General features: G+C 42.8%; 1 protein-coding gene and 1 pseudogene across 17 annotated transcripts in view; one reads left to right on the forward strand and one right to left on the reverse strand.

Annotated features, from left to right (window-relative positions):
• Window positions 1–21,401, reverse strand: part of GARNL3 (GTPase activating Rap/RanGAP domain like 3) — a 146,920-nt gene that overhangs the window by 90,799 nt on the left and 34,720 nt on the right. For 12 of the 17 annotated variants that reach the window (XR_011999842.1, XM_072748539.1, XM_026009327.2 and 9 more), the window contains one exon: window positions 18,318–18,387. Coding sequence is in view for 16 of the 17 variants with exons in the window: in XM_072748539.1 (XP_072604640.1) it covers window positions 18,318–18,387 (70 nt within the window). In the remaining variant the exon portion in view is untranslated. Of the gene's footprint in view, window positions 1–18,317; window positions 18,388–19,116; window positions 19,889–21,401 lie in introns of those variants that run through there. The other 5 variants (XM_072748541.1, XM_072748535.1, XM_072748534.1 and 2 more) reach the window with 3 other exon arrangements.
• On the forward strand, window positions 6,490–7,629 carry LOC112927898 (glyceraldehyde-3-phosphate dehydrogenase-like; annotated as a pseudogene).

Here is a 21,401-nt window from a genome sequence, read left to right on the forward strand (position 1 = left end):
CACACATTACTTGGATTACTCCTCTTCCAACCAGACTGCTATCTTTCCCGCACTAGCCGCTGCTATACATATAAATTCTGGAGCCACTGGTTTAGAGCAGCCAAAGCCAAGCATGGAGAGCATCCTATCTCCCTCCAGCAGAGCTTTACAAGATAAACACCAGCTAGACACTGGACATTGATCAGGGAGCTCTGCACAACCTCTGGCCATTTAGCTCGTCAGCTCAGAGAAGCTACGGTACCCAAAAGGACAATGAGAGCTGATGGCCAGTCATATATTCTGTCTGTTGAAAAATACAAGATCCAAGTAGCTCTTTGTTTTGTTTGAAGATTTTGTTAAAAAAAATCAAAACAACCCAACATGGGAGCTATGAAAAAAATGCTACAGATGGTCATGAAAGCTAGAAGGAAAGTGCACCATGTTTTTACTATGAAACCGAAATACAATTTGAGAAAAGCAGTTGTTGCCCTCCATAAGACAGAAGACATGATCTTTACAAGGGTATAAAGTTTTTGGAAGTGATTAAAAAAAGAGGACCAAAAACAAAAATTCAAGATTAACATTGTTGAGGGGAAGCAAAATGTGCATTGTAGTAAACAGCAACAGTAATATGGTCTTTATTTAGGATGCTTCTCCACAATGAAAATGAACAAAATGAAAGGAAAACAATGAGACAGAAAAGACAGTTATAAAGAACAGAGAAAAAGATGTTTCTTAACTGTTGTGCTGGGGAAAATAAACAATAATCAAAGATACAGAAGACAATATTCATTCCTGACAAAAGACCAGGGACTAAGAATCAAAGAGATGCAATGTTTAAGGCAAAATTAATGAAAAGAGAAACACACAGAAATTACAGGAAATTTTTAAATAAAAGAATAAAAACGATCTAAGAAAAATCCAGGCAGGAAAATCACCATGAAAGAAAATAAACTGCCCCGGGCTTCTCTTTGGAACACTGTAAAGCAGAAACTAACCACACTGGGTTGAATAGTGTTCCCCCAAATTTACGTCCATCTGGACTCTCAGAATGTGTGCCTATTTGCAAAGAGGGTCTTTGGAGATGTGATTGAGTAAGTTAAGATGAAGCCATAGCAGATTAGGGTGGGACCGAAATTCAATGGCTGGTGCCTTCACAAGAGACAAGAGAGGGGGTGCAGACATGAGAATGTAGGGAAGAAGGCCCTGTAACACCAGCAGCGAAGCCTGGAATGACGTAGCTACAAGTCCCAAGGGTGTCAGGGATTATAGGCGGCCCCGGAGACCGGAAGAAGCAAGGAAAGATTTTTCCCTAGAACCTTCTGAGAAGGAGCATGGCCTGCCGTCATGTTGATTTTGGACTTCCAGAACTGTGAGATAATTCATTTCTGTTGTTTTAACAGAACAACAAATGGCCATTTGTGACTGCAGACGTAGAAAATGAATATAGTATCAGATCAAAATTTGTCAAGTTTTAAGAGAAAAAGGTGGTCATTCGGAAAATTTAAATGGGCCAAATTATTCTTGTGGAAGGCATTACTTGAGACAGTCTCAAATATGTAATGATTGAGAACAGATACCCTCATGTATCGCCTAAAAAGTTACCTGGAACAGCAGGACATGGACTCCATGGTATTGTTCTGGAGGTCACAGCCATCAGAAGTGAGAAAGGCATTTGGATGGGAGGAGAAAAAAGTTGTTTGGGGAAGACCATTTACACCTTGGGAAAGATTATACTTTGTTTTAAAGTAACAACACCAGTAAAACATACAAACCCATTTTGTATATAATTTATAAAGGGACATACAGTAAATCTTAATAGTGATTACCTGAAGGTGGTAGGATTACAGATGAATGTAATTTTCCTGTGCTTTTTCGTATATTTCAAATTTTCTATGACAAACATGCATTCCTTTTACAAAGAGTGTATTTAGAAGTATGCCGGCATGAGTCTACGCATGCGCGCGCGCACACACACACACACAAGATTGGGAAGTAATATAAAAAAATCTGAGAGGAGGAAAAGAACTTATTAGACATTAGATTTTTAGCCAAACTGATCTTTTAGCTAATATGTGGACCTCTGGCCATGAGCTAATACCACTGGAGACACAGCAACAACAACAAAAGAATGATGAACCCTGCCCACTGAAAAGGTGAAATGTCTACAACTAATTACGGTGTAAAATATGACAGGTGTCAGAGAGAGAGGCAAAGAAATTGAGGGTTTTTTTGTTTTTGTTTTTGCTTTTTGGAGAGAGAGAGAGGGGGCAAGTGTGGGGTGGGGTTGGGGGGAGGGCATGGGGCAGAGGGAGAATCTTAGGCAGGCTCCATGCCCAGTCCAGAGCTTTACACAGGCCTTCACATGGGGCTCGATCTCATGACACTGAGATCATGACTTGAACTGAAATCAAGAATCGGACACTTAATTGACTGAACCACCCAGCTGCCCCAAGAAATGGAGGGTTCTAACGGGTAAAAGATGACTTTTTTATAGGGGAATCAGGTAAGGCTGCTTGGAAAACAGATCTGGCAGACACATATTTCAAGAAGGTATTTTAGAAGGAAAGAGAGCCATAAAGAGGCCATGGGGGCCTGGGTAATTATAGGTAAAAGCCTATTTGGCTGGATCATGGGTCAGAGGAGCACAGGCTCCAAAGACAGGCTGGAGAGAGACTATGGGAAAGCCTTATGGGTCAGGCTAAGCAACTTCCCGCTTTATTCCATAAACAAAGGAGACATGTTGAAGGTTGGTTGTTTGTTTGAAAGCATGAAGATGATGTTGACAGAGTTCAATATTTGGGAAATAACTCTTTATGGCACTAGATCAAAGCCCCCAGACTCAGGTTAATTACAGCAGAGCATTCTGACACACTGGATGTGATCTTATCAAAACTGGTGGGATGTAATCTTCCAGATGTCAGGGAGACAAGACGAAGTGCCAGAAGCTCAGGGAAAGAGGAAATGACATAAATGTCACACAAAAAGGGGAGTACACAGAGCAAACATTCCTGTTCTTTTCCTCTTCCTAGCTCCTCAAGAGATCAAATGAGAAATATGTAAGGACCTTAAAGTCACTTTCAGTATGGAAGCTTGTAAAAACTGTACACCCCAGACATAATGAACCAGGGCCTGGAGTTTAAACAAACTCAAGTGACTTTTTAAAGGCATTTTATTTAGGGATGCCTGGGTGGTTCAGCAGTTGAGTGTCTGCCATTGGCTCAGGGCATGATCCCAGAGTCCCAGGATCGAGTCCCACATCAGGCTTCCTGCATGGCATCTGCTTCTCCCTCTGCCTGTGTTTCTGCTTCTCTGTGTGTGTGTGTGTCTCATGAATAAATAAATAAAATCTTAAAAAATTTTAAATTAATTTATTTATTCATGAGACACACAGAGGCAGACACATAGGAAGAGGTTGAAGCAGGCTCCCTGAGGGGAGCCTAATGCAGGACTCGATCTCAGAACCCCAGGATCATGCCCTGAGCCAAACGCAGACACTCAACCACTGACCTACCCAGGCATCCCTAAAGATTTTATTTCTTTATTTGACACACAGAGAGAGAACAAGCAGACAGAGGGAGAGGGAGAAGCAGGCTCCCTGCTGAGCAAGACCCTGAGACCATGATCTGAGCCTAAGGCAGATGCTTAACTGCTTAACTGACTGAACCACTCAGGCACCCCTTTCAAGCGACTTTTATGAACAACGAAGTTTCAGGGACATTAGAGCAGGCCATAACACAACAAGATAACAGAACTTCTCAGTAAGTACAGCCTGCTAGGATAAGGTGGGGGGACAAGCTTTATAACTTACTAGTTGAGTGACCTTGAACAAGTTAATTAATCTCTCTGAACTTTAGTTATCTCACTAGTAAAATAGGGGTAGTAACACCTCATCAGGCGGTTGTGGAATTTGAATTAGTATTCATATATATGTACATATTTGCATGCATATATATGTTTGTTTACATTTATAAACATATATATGTTTATAAACACTCAAAAGGCTATTTGGAATTGTATGTGCACATCTACATGAATAAAGAGCAATTTTGCCATGAAATCTATCTAGAATATAAAACCAATAGGATTTGTTAAAATATTGGATATAGGATATGGGAGATTTCCTTCTTTTTAGAATCAGCAACTGAAAAGAAAGCAGCACCATTCACTCAGTGGTTTGGGGTAGGGAAGAGAGACAACCTGAGTTCAATTTGGGGCACACTGAGGTTCAGTTGCTTACAGGCCATCCCAGGAGAGACATGCAGTGGGCATTTGGGCAAATGGTTCCACGTGCTATTGCTAGAGATCTGAGAAGAATATGTGGATGTGTGTGTCAGTCTGAAGGCAATGACTGAAGCCATGGGATAGGAGAGATCACTGAGAAGGGGCATGTAGTGTGAGCAGAGTGAGGACCCAGCAGAAGAAAGGGAATCCATAAAGAAGCTGAGAAGGTGAAGCAGTGAGGCAGCAGGAGGACAAGGCACAAACACTGAGGGGGGAGAAGGTGTTCATAGGGCCCATGCTGCAGACTGGTCTTGTCACATAAAATTAGGAGTGAATCTGGTAGCCATGAGGTCTTTGTGACCTTGGCAAGAGCAGGCTCAGTGAGGAATAAGAAGGGGAAGTGTCCAAAGGAGGAATTCAGAAGGAAAACTGTGGAATTATCACAGGGACCAAAAAAGAGAATTCAGAGAGTGGCTGAAATGTGCTCCCAGAGTAATTAATAAGTCTTCACATCTCTTGAGCAAATGTGGTTTGAGATTATATATTAAAAGAGTGCACCACAGTGATAACTACAGTAGACTGATTAAAAAGCTGAGACCAAAGAGCCTACAATCCTTTTCTTACACATAAAGGAAACTGACATCACTGCTTTAATTAAATGGGTAAGATAGTTCCCTATAAATGAGAATATTATCGGGGGCTCAACGGTAACAGTGGGCATGAAACTGGAAGCCCTTTGTGGCCAGTCAGCTATGGCAGCCACACTGGACTGGGGGCATGACTTGCCCTATACTCCCCTGGGGAAAAGGAAGAGAAGCAAACTATACGTAGAACCCACCATGTGTGATCCCTTCTCTTACAGAGTGAAAAGCTACTCCGACCTATGAGGTGGATGCGAACCTAAAGAAAACAGGGACTTGATTTGAGACAGGAGAGGGCTGGAAGGCCAGGGCCTCAGCTGAGGGATGCTAGGAGGGACCTCAGTGGAATCTCAAATGTTCCCACTCTTGTGGCCCTCGGGGGAGTGTCTCCCAACCCACCACGGGGCAGTTAGTAAGTTAAAAAGGCTAGATTTGCTTATGAGGGCCCAAAAAAGAGTTTCTAGTGTTCTGAGCCCACATGGTGAAATGTTGGAAAACAGACCAAATGTCTTTTCAACTTTAACAGCACTGAGAGAAGAGTGGTTTTCAAACGTGTGTGTGTGTGTGTGTGTGTGTGTGTGTGTGTGTGTCTGGTTGTCAGATCCCACAATTTTTTGCTTTTTTAAGATTTTATTTATTTGAGAGACAGCGAGCGAGTGAGCGAGCGCACAAGTAGAAAGAGCAGCAGGCAGAGGGAGAGGGAGAAGCAGGCTCCCCAGGGAGCAAGGAGCCTTATATGGGGCTTGATCCCAGGACCCCAGGATCATGACCAGAGCTGAAGGCAGATGCTTAATTGACTGAGCCACCTAGGCACCCTAAGCCCACAGTTTTGATGGTGGGCCTGCCTACATTCAGAAGTAATCATAGGTTCTTAAAAAGCATTTTCAAAACAATGAAAATCTTTTCATGAGAACAACATACAAAGGTATATAACACGATATATTGTTGACTAGCTTGAAAATGTACTTTTGCTACAACTGATGGTCCACGAGGCTGAGCCTGGTCTTACTGGAGGCCGAAGGGGCTCCTGTGCCAGGTGCAGGGCAAGAATTGCTCTGGCACAAGTAAGGTGTGAGAGGCAGAGGGCATTATCCAACAGATACTGAGAAAGATTGCGTGTTTGAGACACATTGAGAAGTTTGCCTCCTGGGGATGTGAAAAAACATAATTAAGGCAGAAAACTTAATTTCCTGTGAAGATTTTACCAAACAAGCAATCTGTTAACAGTTTATGTCTCTGGTCATATAAAAAATAAACTGTTATACACTGGTCAGACTTTGAAAGTATTTTTACAGTATACCAGGGTACTATATCCCACTAGTTGAAGACCACTGGAGTCAATGAACAAAGACCCTGGGACAGCAGTAGAAGGTATAGGAGCCAAAGATGGGGAGCTGAGCTGGGGCCGCTGCAGCAGCTGGGAGATCAGCTGGGCAGGACGCAGCAGCACAGGGATGGGAGGCCACCAGAAAGAGCATGAGCAACTCTGCACCTGCAGATGGTTGGGAGGGGCATGGCTCCAATTCTAATATATATATTTTTATTTTATTTATTTTTAATTTTTTAATATATTTTTTTAAAGTAAATTCCACACCCAATGTGGGGCTTGAACTTGAAGTTGTGTGCTCGGCTCTCTGCTCCTCCCCGTTCGACAGACAGCCGCATCTTCTGATGCAGTGCCAGCCGCGTCCCCGAGACACGATGGTGAAGGTCGGAGTGAACGGATTTGGCCATATTGGCCGCCTGGTCACCAGGACTGCTTTTAACTCTGGCAAAGTGGATACTGTCACCATCAATGACCTCTTCATTGATCTCAACTACATGGGGTACATGTTCCAGTATGATTCTACCCACGGCAAATTCCACAGAAATGGTCAAGGCTGAGAACGGGAAACTTGTGATCAACAGGAAGTCCATCTCCATCTTCCAGGAGCGAAATCCCGCCAACATCAAATGGGGTGATGCTGGTGCTGAGTATGTAGTGGAGTCCACTGGGGTCTTCACCACCATGGAGAAGGCTGGGGCTCACTTGAAGGGTAGGGCCAAGAGGGTCATCATCTCTGCCCCTTCTGCTGATGCCATGTTTGTGATGGGTGTGAACCACGAAAAGCATGACAACTCCCTCAAGATTGTCAGCAATGCCACCATCAACTGCTTGGCTCCTCTAGCCAAAGTCATCCATGACCACTTCGGCATTGTGAAGGGCCTCATGACCACCATCCATGCCATCACTGCCACCCAGAAGACCGTGGACAGCCCCTCTGGGAAGCTGTGGCGTGCCAGCCGAGGGGCTGCCCAGAATATCATCCCTGCTTCCATTGGCGCCACCAAGGCTGTGGGCAAGGTCATCCCTGAGCTGAACGGGAAGCTCACTGGCATGGCCTTCCGTGTCCTCACCCCCAACGTGTCAGTTGTGGATCTGACCTGCCGCCTAGAGAAAGCTGCCAAATATGACGACATCAAGAAGGTAGTGAAGCAGGCATCAGAGGGCCCCCGCAAGGGCATCCTGGGCTGCACTGAGGACCAGGTTGTCTCCTGTGACTTCAACACTGACACCCACTCTTCCACCTTCGACGCTGGGGCTGGCATTGCCCTCAATGACCACTTCGTCAAGCTCATTTCCTGGTATGACAATGAATTCAGCTATAGCAACCAGGTGGTGGACCTCATGGTCCACATACCCCCAAGGAGTAAGAGCCTCCTGGACCACCAGCCCCAGCAAGAACAAGAGGTAGAGAGAAAGAGAGAAGCCCTCAGCTGCTGGGGAGTCCCTACCCCAACTTAATCCCCAAACACACTGAGAATCTCCTGACCTCCAATTTACATCCCAGACCCCGAGGAAGGGGAGGGGCTTGGGGAGCCCTACCTTGTCATGTACCATCAATAAAGTATACTGTACACCCCCCCCCAAAAAAAAGAGTTGTGTGCTCTACCGATTGAGCCAGCTTCGTTCTAGTTTTGAAACTAGAGAGCATGCTGGTGCTGAATAGCATGGAAGTGGCTGTCCCCAAGATTTTTGTGAGGGAAGACTCAGAGGACTTGTTTGGTATTCTTATTATGGGGTGTGTTTAGCTAGTGGGTTTGGTATCATTTTGGTCTGCAGTATCCAAGATGGTCACTGAATGGCCGGTCAGGTGGTATTGATGCTCCTCAAGTGTTGCTGATCTTATGAAAGTAGGTCATAAGTGATGCTATATCAAAAATAGAGTGGGAAGGAGACGAGTATCAAAGTCATTCTGTAAACCTGACTGCCATCAATGACAGACAGAAGATACACTGTTAAGGGGTAGATGTGGAAACGCCTTGCTTGTTTATGCTCTATTTTTATTTTATTTTTAAAGATTTATTAATTCATTTTAGAGAAAAAGAGAGCAAGTGTGTGGGAGCACAGGGAAAGGTGGGCAGAGGGAGGGAGAGTCTTAAGTAGGCTCTGCACTGAGCACAGAGCCCAGCGCAGGGCTCAATCTCACAACCCTGAGATCACAATCTGAGCAAACCAAGAGTCAAAGGTTTAATTGATTGTGCCACCCAGGTGCCCCTCTACCTTATTTTTTAAAAATATTGGGTGCCTGGGTAGCTCAGTGGTTGAGCATCTGTCTTTGGCCCAGGTCATGGTCCCAGGGTTCTGGGATAGAGTTCCACATTCAACTCACTGCAGGGAGCTTGCTCCTCTCTCTGCCTATATCTCTGCCCCCCCCCCCCTTCTCTCTGTCTCTTATGAGTAAGTAAATAAAATTTAAAAAAATGTTTAAAGCAGCTTACCAAAATATGTTTTGTCTGTTTTTTAGTGAAAGAGAGAAAGAGAGAGAGAGCAAGCTCACATGAATGAAGGGGAGGAGGAAGGAAGGGCAGAGGGAGAAGAAGAGAATCCCAAGAGGCTCCATGGGCCCAGTGTGGAGCCCAGTGGAGGGCCTGATCCCATGGCCCTGAGACCATGACCTGAACAGAAATCAGGAGTCGGATACTTAATCAGCTAAGCCATGCAAGTGTCCCTTATTGAGATATATCTTACTCAAAGGATAAAATTAGATACAGAGCAAGTCAGAACAAGGGCACATTAGATGTCAGTAACTAAAGTAAAAACAAGAGAATTAGATTAAGATGTATGCTATAAAGTCCTTTAACGCAGTTAGAGGCAAGCTATAAATGGGGCTCTGAGCTTCCTGGAGGCCAATGCAAAGAGGCAAAAACCCAACTTATTTACAGGATTTCTACTGCCTATAAGATTAACAACAAAGTAGCTTCTCAGGAGAAGCATCATATTTTTTGGTCCTGAGCAAGACTTTTTTCATAGGCCCTCTTAAAAGTAACACTTTGTGGCACACTGAGAAAAATCCTCAAGAGCATCCTACATGAGATACACCATCTAGGTCCATATGGCTCTGTTCCATTCTGTCCATCAGGGCAAGCTAAGCACATAACGCCAAGGCACAGACCAAGAGAAATGAGTCTAAGAGAGGCCAAGGATGGCAGGTCAAGTGTTTGTAGCTATCTTATGGTTTAGATTAATCCAGGAATTAAATTTAAGCCATTTATGGCATGTATATCTCTTTGGATAATTTTTTTAAATCAACATTCTTCTTAAAATCAAGATTTGGCCAGAAGAGAGTCTGAAATTATACGTTTGAGCTAAAACCTAAAGCACAGCTTCTCTATGCAGTTGATTAAGAGCAGAAGTGTTCACTCCAAAAATCAACTTCATTTCTTTAGAAAACATCTGATAAGCAGTAGGGGCTGTAAGAGCATGGGCTTAGAGATGGAGAAATTAGGCCCAGGGGCTCTTGGAGACACACAGACTTTGGTTAAAATGTCACTGTTACCATTCACCTGGTCTGTGGGACCTCTCTGAGATCATCAGTTAAATGAGGGAGCCATTCAATATCCACAAATGGCTCCTGAACACCCAAGACGTGCAACATAATCAAACAGTACCTATTGCCTACAGTTGTCTGTGAAGGTCAAACAGGTAAATGTATCTAAAACATTTAGCTCAGTGACTGGCACATAGGAAAAGTTCAATAAATGTTAAAATTAATAATAAAATAATAATCATAAGATTTCTGGTTCCATTATGATATATAAATAATTGCAGGATTAAAGTCTCAAGTCCTACATCACAGAAGATGATTGCAGTAATTTTAAATTTTAGCCTGGGAAAGGTTCAAAGTCACCCACCAGGACACCAAAAATATCCGAAGAAGCACCCATGCTTTTAAACCATGTTAATTTACTGGCAAATGCTCTAAGATAAAGGTTCCTGGAGGTACCTAACTGAGTCAACCTGCTATTTAAGACTTAGATACGAGCCAGTTCCATTTTGGAGAACATCTGCCAAAATGATGATTTTAGCTGTAGAATGTCTAAGTCTTGATGTTTTGATGTTCCGGAGGGAAATATGCTGGTACCTTCAATAATCTCTCAATTTGGTAATGCCACATAGAATATAATTTCTCCCATAAAACGCCTATGAAGACAAAAGGCCTACTCAACCCTGAATAGAAAACAAAGCTGCACTGTAGCAGGGATGCTGGATGGGTAGCTAAATCACTCATTAGCCAAGAATCATCTTTCTGTACAACAGTCCCCCAGGCATAATTCAAATTCGTGCCTGAGCAAAAATACCAATCACTACATATCAGACTGCAGGAGTCCTCAACAGTCAAAACCTCAAATGTGGAAATCTGCAGATGCCAAGAAAGTACACCGTAAACCGTTCTTTTGATAGTAATTAGGGAGAACAGATAGCCTTTGAGGCCACCCCAAGTTCATCACAACAAAAACAATGCCATCCTCACAGAAGCATTTATATGGTTCTTTCCTATACAGCAGGGGAGCATATAACTCATCCAAATGCAGGCTTGAGTCATGAAGGTACAAGTTTAAAAAGGATTGGATGGTATTTATTTGGACTTGAAATTACCTTACCAACTGTGGCACCCCCAGAAGAATCAAGATGTAGGGTTATATGAGAATCAGCAGCGGGCTGGAAGGACAGAGATCTATATTGTGTCCATAACATTCATCATTCATAACACATCAATTTCATATCCATTGAGTCAAAGGCCAAGAAAAGATCAATAAAAGCTACAAACAATCTTTGCTTTTCCTGACAGATTTCCATATGAAGTGATGAAGAATGGTCAATGGTATAATAGCTATGCCTTGCTGAGAATGCTGCCATGAGAGACCAGACTTCCAATTCCTCAAGAAGAAAAATGTCATGTTCTAGATGGAATGCACTGCAAGCTAATGAGTCCAATTATATTGAGGGAGGGGGGTCAAAGAGGGTTGTTATTCTTTTCCTTGATTTCTATTTGAACCAAATCCAACCATTCATTCATTCAGTCAATATTTACTAAGTAATGAATGCTAGGCATTGTGCTTGGTGCTAGGGATTGAGTGGTAACTAAAGAACCATGACTCCTATTTTTAGGGAGCTTATAAGCTGTACCCTTGTTTATGGAATTGAAAAGTGTCCAGGATAACAGTCCACTGGCAGAAGAAGAAACTTTCATCAGGTGCTTTTAGTTTGAGTTTTTTAATCATCTACTATATGAGGTGATGTTAGAGATGCATTTGGGGTGTAATGCCATTTGAACTGAATTTTGTCTATAACCTTTCCAGAGATGGCAGGGATGCTGGATGGGTAGCTAAATCACTTATTAGCCAAGAATCATCTTTCTGTACAGCAATACACATTCACAAAATGTGCTGAGGCCAGAAGGCCATATTTATACCACGTATAAATATGACCCCACTTTGCTGAACACAACAGTATGAATCAGGGATAGATACCTCAACCATCCATGGTTCAGGAACCAATCCATGACATTCTACTTGGAATCTGAAATTAGGGCACAAGAATGAACAGACTGTGATGGGCATTGGGGCTGTAAGACCAGGGGAATCGGGGGAGGTGGGAAGCCTGGAAGTCAATTTAGTAATAAACAACACTTAATAAGAACTCAGTATGCGCCAGGCCCTATGCCAGGTCCTAGAAATTATGACAGACATGGTTCCCACCTTCATCTCTAGTGGATGGGAGAGTAGTAAGTAAACCAATACATGAAATGAATAGAGTGTGCTAAATACTATTAAGAAACAGGATGCTGAGTTAGAGAACAGCACAGAGAGGAAGACAACTTTAGGTACGGTGGTTGGGGAGGCCTCTCTGAGAAGGTGACACTTAAGCTGAGACCAGCCATGAGACATGATGGGAAAGCCCATTCTAGGCAGAAGGAAGATTAAGTGCAAAGGCCCCGGGACAGGGAAGAATTCAATGTGTTGTAGAGATCGAAACAATGTGTGAAGCACCGTGAGAGACCAGCATGAGGGAAGGGAGAAGAGGAAGGTGGAACCAGGATCACACCAGTTCTTGTAGTGATTTGTAAAGGGTCTGGACTTAAATGGGCAGCCAATGAAGGGTTTTCAGAAAGAAAAGATATTGTACTGTCAATATTTTAAAAACTGATTTTAGGGATCCCTGGGTGGCGCAGCGGTTTGGTGCCTGCCTTTGGCCCAGGGCGCGATCCTGGAGACCGGGGATCGAATCCCACGTCGGGCTCCCGGTGCATGGAGCCTGCTTCTCCCTCTGCCTGTGTCTCTGCCTCTCTCTCTATCTCTCTGTGACTATCATAAATAAATAAAAATTAAAAAAAAACTGATTTTATTTATATGAGAGAGAGAGAACACATGCACATGGGGCGGGAGGGGCAGAGGGAGAAGAAGACCCTCTGTTGAGCAGGAAGCCCAAGGAGGGGCTCCATCCCAGGACCCCAGGATCATGACCTGAGCTGAAGGGAGATGCTTAGCCAAATGAAGCACCCAGGCACCCCGATTGTCAGCATTTTAAAACACCACTCTGGTGTGAGGACAGACATATAAACTAATGGGATAGAAGAGAAAGCCCCAAAATCAATCCTTGCATGTATGGTCAGTTGATTTTAGACATGGGTGCCAAGACCATTCAATGAGGAAAGGACAGTCTTTTCAGCAAACGGTGCTGGGAAAACTGGATATCCATATGCAAAATAACGAAACCAGACTCCTAGGTCACTCCATACATGCACAAAATAACTCCCAATAGATCATGCATGAACCTATTGAATGAAGTTGGATCCCAACCTTACATCATATACCACATACAACAATTCAAAATGGTCCAAAGGAAAAAAGTAAAAGCTAAAAGTATCAAACTCTCAGAAGAAAACACAGGGGTAAATCTTCCTGACACTGGATTCGGTAATGACTTCCTGAATACAACACCAGAAGCACAAGTGACAAAAGAAAAAAAAAAGGATAAACTGGACTTAATGAAAATTAAAAACTTTTATGCATCAAAGGATATTGTCAATAGATTAAAAAAAAAAGACAACCCACATAATAGGAAAAAAGATTTGCAGGTCACATATCTCATAAGGGAATTAACATCCAGAATATATTAGGAGCTCCTGTAACTCAGTAACAACAAAACAAACAACTTGATTAAAGAATGGGCAAAGAAGGTAAATAACTTCCATACCATTTCTCCAAAGGACAAATACAAATGACCAATAAACACATGAAAAGATGCTTAACATCATTACTCATGAAAGCCAAATCATAATGAGGCACATTAGAATGGCTATTAAACAAAACAGCAAGTATTGGTGAGATTGTGGAGACTGTGGAGATTGTGGAGAAACTGGAACCCTTGTTCATCAATGGTGGAGATGTAAAATGGTGTAGCCACAATGGAAACACGCTTGGGAGTTCTTCAAAAGTTAAAATAGAATTATCACTAAAAATAGTAATTCCACTCCCAGTTAACAGATCCAGCAGAATTGGAAGCAGAGACTCGAACACAGACCAGCATACCAATTCTCACAGCAACATTACTCACAATAGCTAAAAAGTACAAGCCCCCAAGTGATGAATGAGATAGGTAAATGGATGATAAACCAAATGTGATATATACAAAGGATAGAATACATCCACAAAAGGGAATGAAATTCTGATAAAGGCTATAACATGAATGAACCTTGAAAATATCATGCTAGGTAAATAGACCAGACACAACAGACAAATATTGTAGGCTTCCACTTACACGAGGTCCCTACAATAGGCAAATTCACAGAGACGGAGGTAGAATAGAGGTTACCAGGAGCTGGGGCAGAAGGGCGAATACGGAGTTACCATCTAGTAGGTACAGTTATTATTCTTTAGGCTGATGGAAAATGCTCTGATAGTGGGTTGATCATGATGGTTGTATAACATTGCGAATGTACTTCCTGCCCTCTGAATTGTATGCTTAAAAGTGGTAAATTTTCTGTTGTGTATATTTGACCACGATGAAAAGAAGTGTTAAAAGAAAAAAAACTTGCCACCACTGGGAAAGCAGACAGGAGGGAGGCGACTGTGCAATCAGGGGAGCTGGTCAGCAGAGAGGATGGCATTGACACGCAGGAGAGTGAACAGGAGAAATTACAAGAGAGAACCCGAGAAAATAACTAGAGTCTGATGGCTTCCTGGTCACATGAGGCCCAGCTGTGCTTCCTGTGCTTCATTTTGGTGAGTCTCACCCACACGCTTCCAGTGAATTGCTTTAGACTTGAGCTGGACTGAGTGGATCTTTGTTCCTTGCAAGGAAACAATTCCTGATGAAGGCAGGGAACAGCTGGAATCTGGCAAAGCATCAATGCTGGAGGCCGCTGGTTCCTACAGCCAGACCACAGCTCCAGGAGGGCAGAGAAACTGCTTTATCCCTCCACTCAGTGCCCAGTACCATGCCTGGCATAGTGTGGGGGACAGGCCTTCAATATGTGAGTATTGGATAAGTGCCAAGAAACCCCCCATGAGTCTATAAAGGTCTGAGCTTCCACATTCTCTCTCACCAAATTCATACCTACTTTATTTATTTTTTAAATATTTTATTTATTTATTTATTTATTTATTTATTTATTTATTTATTTATTTATTATGAGAGATAGAGGGAGAGGCAGAGACATAGGTAGAGGGAGAAGCAGGCTCCCTGCAGGGAGCTTGATGTGGGACTCAATCTTAGCACCTCAGGATCACGCCCTGAGCCGAAGCCAGATGCTCAACCACTGAGCCACCCAGGCATTCCTCATACTTAGTTTAAACCAAGGCAACTGAGACCTTAAATCTGTCCTTGTTATTGATGTCAATAGCCAAGTTTGGTTCTTTGCAATGACTTCTACCTCATTTGTTCAAAGTCAAAAGAAACCTATGCTAAGGCTTCAATTTTGCAGACTCCTGGGCACCCTTCTACAAACTTTGAGTTTCAGGATGCCCAAGATTTACTGAGTTTCCAACAATATTCATCAAACCAGGTGTGTAAAAAACAGTTAAACTTATTTTCTGGGATCCCTGGGTGGCGCAGCAGTTTAGCACCTGCCTTTGGCCCAGGTCGCGATCCTGGAGACCCGGGATCGAGTCCCACGTCGGGCTCCCAGTGCATGGAGTCTGCTTCTCCCTCTGCCTGTGTCTCTGCCTCTCTCTCTCTCTGTGTGTGTATGACTATCATAAATAAATAAAAATTAAAAAAAAAACTTATTTTCTCATGAACCTAGAAAACACAAAAACAGTTTTAATTGAACAATTCTCTGCTGGTCATAGATGAGAGAAAACATCTTCCTTAAAACACTGGAGTCAGAATTTCAAGAGATCTTTAGATGGCAAAAATAGAACTTGGCTCATTTGATTTTTCTCAACCATTCCAACCACAAGGGCATGCCATTCCTGACAAGGAAAAAGTTGAAACAACCTAATTTCACAAAAGGAGGGGAACTATTATTCAGATAAATTTTTTTAAAGATTTTATTTATTTATTCATGAGAAACAGAGAGAGAGAGAGAGAGGCAGAGACATAGGTAGAGGGAGAAGCAGGCTCCCTGCAAGGAGCCCGATGAGGGACTTGATCCTGGACCCCAGGGTCATGACCTGAGCTAAAGCAGATGCTCAACCACTGAGCCACCCAGGCATCCCCAGAGAATTATTTATAATGATGTTGGGCTATCACACAATTAAAATGGTAACATGAGGACTATGTAACAAGAAGACATTTACAAAATATGACTGAATGAAAAAAGAGGAAGACAAAATTATATGTGTAATTTGATTATAGCTATGTGGAAATGAAGTTAGTAGCTATAAAGACTGGAAGGTAACAAAATGAGATGAATAAAGTGGCTGTGGAGTAGGGGAATTATACACAGAATTTTAGAATGTATTTAAAATTTACTTTATACTATTTAAAAAGTCAGCTAGAAACACACATGCATGCACACAGCTCCAGAAAGAAAACCTGAACAAATGGAAGGAAGAATTTTGGTCAATGGGTATAACCGATGACTAGTCTGGGCTTCTATAAGGCAGGGTTTCTTCAAGTGTGGTCCTGGGACCAGTGACATCACCATCCTCTAAGAACTTGCTAGAAATGCAAATTCTGGCCAACCCCAGACCTACCAGATTGGAAACTCTGGGGATGGGGGCCCAGCAATCTGTTTGATAAACTCTCCACTTGATGCAGATGCCTGCTCAGGTTTGACAAGTATTGCTCTCAAGTACCTTCCCAGTCCGACAGTCTGTGGTTTCCACGAGTCTATAAAGGGTCCATCTTTGCCACCTTTGTTGTCTTCCCCAACACCACTTTCACTGTTTACAAGAGCTTCATATGACTTATTGGATCAGGTCCAAGGTTCTACTTTTGTTACCAAATTTCATCTTTACCACCACAGCTAACTAACATGGACCGGGTTTACGTGCATCATCTCACTTAATCTCCTGACAACCCTGTAATATTAACATCCCCGCTTATATAATATATATTAATGTAATATCCCCACAGATGAGAAAACTGAGGCCAAAAGAAGATCAAACAACTAGGAAATGAAGAAACAAAATGACTCCAGAGGACAAGTTCTTAAGCACCACTGGGGTTCAGGGTCCATAGACAACAGTGGGTGGTGGAGCTGATATATGAAGCCAGGCCGGATTTCAAAGCCTGCTTGCTTTGTGGCCACTCAGTTCTGTTGCCTCACACACTCTGCTAGGCAGGGCCATTTGCTCACTGCCCTTGGAATACATCACTGCCAAGAATCACATTGTTTGCAAATATCTACTGTCTGTGTTCTTTACCACCAACCCACGTCCTACAGCCTCCAAGAGGCCCTCCAGGCTGCTTCCCCGAGATCCCCGGCTAGGATGGGTCATGTTCTCCCTTCTCTTCACCCCCACGGTACCCTATCTGTAGCCCTCTCACAATATTCACGAGTCCCTGCCCCGAATTATAGTTATACACATGCTCCTTCAGGAGAGGCGGTGGTCTGAGTTGGCCTGGTGCCACTAGCGACTGACACAGAGCACACATTGATGGAGTCAATCAATGTGTCTTTTATGTGACTAAATTCATTTTCTAGATATTTTATGTATCTTATCTGTCCAACTCAAGATAGTAAGCTCCTTAAGAACAAGGACCAAATCTTTTACTTATTTTATATTTTCAAGAATATTCAGCCCTGGGCCAGATACACAGTCAAGTCTATAATATATGAGTGAATTCAAAAGAATGCTACTGGTACACAACTCTGGTATAATTTTTCCTATTACTTAAACCGTGCAAGAATGCAGCATATATTAATGGAGGAAAATTCGGTACTGCACAAATAGAGCCAAGCAACCATTTTTTGTAAATAGATAGAAATAATAAAATTCAATGTTTTTAATATTAGGTGTTAAATAAAGAAAATTATATGAGCACATTTTCCTGAAAATTTGTTCAAATTTCCATGCAATTGGCGTTGGGGGAGGGGGATCACAATTCTGTCTTTTAAAAAACTGAGGCTAAAATAGGTCTTCATTATTCCTCTTTTAAAATGAAAACATACTATTTTAAAAGATTGTAACATAAACCCTAGTCTCTCATAAGGAAAATGTGGGTATTTTCATTCCAGGTATCTATCATCTGCTACAGTATATTCTAACCCAACAAATATACTTTTAACAGGAAGGAAAAGAATCTCATAAATATTCTAACTCCTATCCCAGACCCAGAAAAGGTACAGAAAATCAGAATATGTATTTCAATAATATTTAAACGTCAAAACTATTTAAACCTCAAAAACTAGATTTATCAACTTTTAGGAATAACATAATATAAAAAACACTGCCTCTCTTCATTCATAAATCATTTAACTTAATTATATACCTCAATTATATGCACCAGAGAAAAATACCAAGCCACCACATATTTTTAACAAACTGGGAGGCACAGACAGATTAAGAGTACATAACAATAAAACAGATAAAGATGATCAGATTATTATGGCCTTTCAATAGTCATTTATTCCCATCCAAGCCTCACACTGTACCCACATGGTCTGGCAGTAAATATACAACAAAAGATCTGATGAGCTTGGCGATGCTCTAAATCTAAATCAATGTACTACCACTGAACAGACAGTGTAAACTTACCAGCTCCACAGATCCATAATGTTTCCTACTGAAATCCCCACGTCTACAGCCTAGGTCTTCCGAGACAGAGCTGGAACAAAAATGCTTCATCAGTATTATACATAGCGATCTGGCCACAAACCTTCTGCAAAAATCGACTACCATTTGCAAAAAGGGCTGCTATGGAACAGGCTTGCCCCAGCTTCTCACTGCAGGGGAGCCTCCTTGCAACAGACACAGTCCTCAGCAGCCATTGCAGAGCCCGGCGTTTGTGGAGCCCTCAGTAAAGAGAAAAACACCCGAGTCATTCCTGGAAGTATAGGCAATGATTGAATTAAATATTTAGTCATTTGGAATCGACTGAAATTTCCAAGGCTACTGGTGGTTTATAATTTCATTTCTGTATAACCAAAGGGGATGAAAGACCCTGCAGTAAACTTGAGGCGAGGGATAAAGCTTGCAATTATCTTTCGTTTAAGAGAGCCTCTTTGTCCCAAATATTCAACATTAAAATAACCAGCCTTATTTGATGCTACAGAGCAGAAATGAAACTTTAAATAGGAGGAAGAAACTTCAAAATCCTGCTAGGCCCCACCCCACCCCTTTTAATTTATGATAATATGACAATATGAAAAAAATAAAAAAGAGCAGCACTGACCGAAAATCTAAAAATCTAACTTCAAGGATATTTAATTTTTATATAACAGTAGCTAATACTTTCCCCAGCCACCCCCCTACCCCCACCAGAAGGCTTAAATCAGATAAGAAAAACCACACGCATTGTAAAGAAGAGCAATTAAAACAAGGGCAAAACTCTTACTGCATTTACATCTTGAATGCAGAATTCCACACTCAAAAGACACATATCTTATCGACTGAGTTAGTATATTTGGGACTCCAAGCGGTGCTCCTGAAACCACCGGAGATCCACAGATGCAAGCAGCTTTAACAAGTTTTGTTCTCGTATGTCATGCAAATAACTACTGAATCATAGAAAAGAAAATTGCACAGGAGCTACATGTTTCATCTCTCCAAAATATTTGGGATCTAACATGCAAAGAGAGGTGCGTTTTGTACCTTTTCATCCTTCCTTAAAAAGTAGCTACATTTTCTAAATTACAGCCTTCTTGGCATGCTCAGAAAGAGACTGACTCTGCTATTTAGCATCCACAGACCTGACTCTTTGCCAGGACACTATTTGATAGGCTCCAAGCAAGACAGCATGAAAGAAATGAGGGTCTATTGGTATTCTGCTTCCACCATTTCACAGAGATGAGTGAATTAATCTTATATGAGAAATTTAACCTTTTGTAGTCCTTACTTCCTTAGCAGAAACTGTGCAGCAAATTAACAAATGCAACTTGGAAGGGTGCCCCACTTATTTCCCAGGCTGCCATCCTGCTTCTAGCAACAGGATTTTCTACCCTCTAAAAAAATCTCGGAAAGAGATTTAAAATTTCCCTCCATGACCTATTCCGGTCTGTATTCAAATGTCCTCTATGCCTTTTTTTCTTAGCCCATTTTGAAAACCCTCCTGGAGAATATTGCCAGTGCCCTATGTAACAGTTTCAGGATCCTTCCCCGGCGGCCTTGGGTTACTGAGAGAGTGGACTTCAGTGACAAGAGCATCTCTGCATGGAGCCAGAGGTGGGGCATAGAGCGAAGGCCCAATGGCTGGTACCTGAAAGCTCTGTCTGCCCAGCTCAGCCCACCTCTTCAGTTTTAGCAGTAGCACCACCCCCCTCCCCGCAGCTTCTAACACAACTGACCACCATCATGACAGGAGCAAGGATGCTGGGCTGGGGGGCCCTCCCCAGGCCACCGGAAGCATCACCAAGGGCACTCTGAGACACAGTGCCAGCTCGCTAACTTTGCCAACAGCCAGAAGCTAACACAAAAAAAAGATGACAATCCTGAATCCTGGGGCAAACACATCCTTAGAAGCTTCATAGCGAGCAAAGAGTGCCCTATGAAAACAACCCAGAGAGATAGAAACAACATCTGCTATCAGTTGCCGGTTTCCCCCTCTAATGACATTTCATGCAATAAACTGCAGGGACAGTGCTTGCTAATGGAGAGAGCCAGGCTGAACTATATGGGGTGCATTTCTGTGGCTGTAGGAGGCACTCAACCCACCATGTTATGAAGCCCTTCCACCTCCATCTACTCCCTCCTCAGGCTCTCTGGCCTCTTGCTACCCAGGACAAGAGAAGTGATTAAAGGAGTCACTGAGAGCTCCCAGAGGAGCTTTGTTCTCCTCTGGGTCCTAAGGTCTGGTCTACTGCTTGGCACAGAGTGGACATGGGCAAAATGTTTGTTGTCTTAATGCAAGTATTTGTACATCATTTGGATCTTACTCGCTACTGCCTGAGAGCACCACCAGTGAGCACCAGGCCGGCCACCTGTTGACAGACTCCCTCATAAGCCAGTGGTCATTATTCCATCCAGACAGTACTGGCCTAAGACACTGCTATGTGCATGCCAAAACCTATTCTCTTTTTCCTCTTGGGCTTGTCACTAGATGACATTCCTAGCCCCTCTTGCAGTGTGGCTACATTTCTGAACTCTGGCCAAGAGAGTATGGGCTGAAGCGCTATGTACCATTTCCAGGCACAGCCCATGAGAGGCCCTTACTTTCCTTCCCCTTGGCCAGCAGGGTAGAGAGGACTATAAGGACCTGCAGGAGGGTAGAGCTTCAGGATGGAAAAACCTGGTCTCTGAAAGACCAAGTGGAAGGCTGCACCTCCAGGAACATCCATATTAGAATATGCTGTGAACAAGACATAAACACTGACTTGTGTTAACCCCAAAGAATTTAGGCTTACCTGTTAAAGCTGCCTTGTCACCCGAACTAATCTGCAAGTGGGTATCTTGCAGCCGGGTGCTACCATAGCAACCTAGAGTATATGGCACCTGCTTGGTAGGTAGCTGTCAGTGAGGAAATTGACCCTGGAGGCTGGGAAGATGGAGATCTATGTAACACAGTGGCAAAATATGTGATAAAACTTATACCTGCAGAGATGTAGAAGGGGAACCTGTGCCTTCTGAGCCTGCAGCCCTAGAAAAAGTGGCAGGATAGTGATGCTGTGTGTACCTCCTACTGGC

This window comes from Vulpes vulpes, chromosome 2 (genome assembly GCF_048418805.1).
Source record: "Vulpes vulpes isolate BD-2025 chromosome 2, VulVul3, whole genome shotgun sequence".
NCBI classification, from domain to species: Eukaryota; Metazoa; Chordata; class Mammalia; order Carnivora; family Canidae; genus Vulpes; species Vulpes vulpes.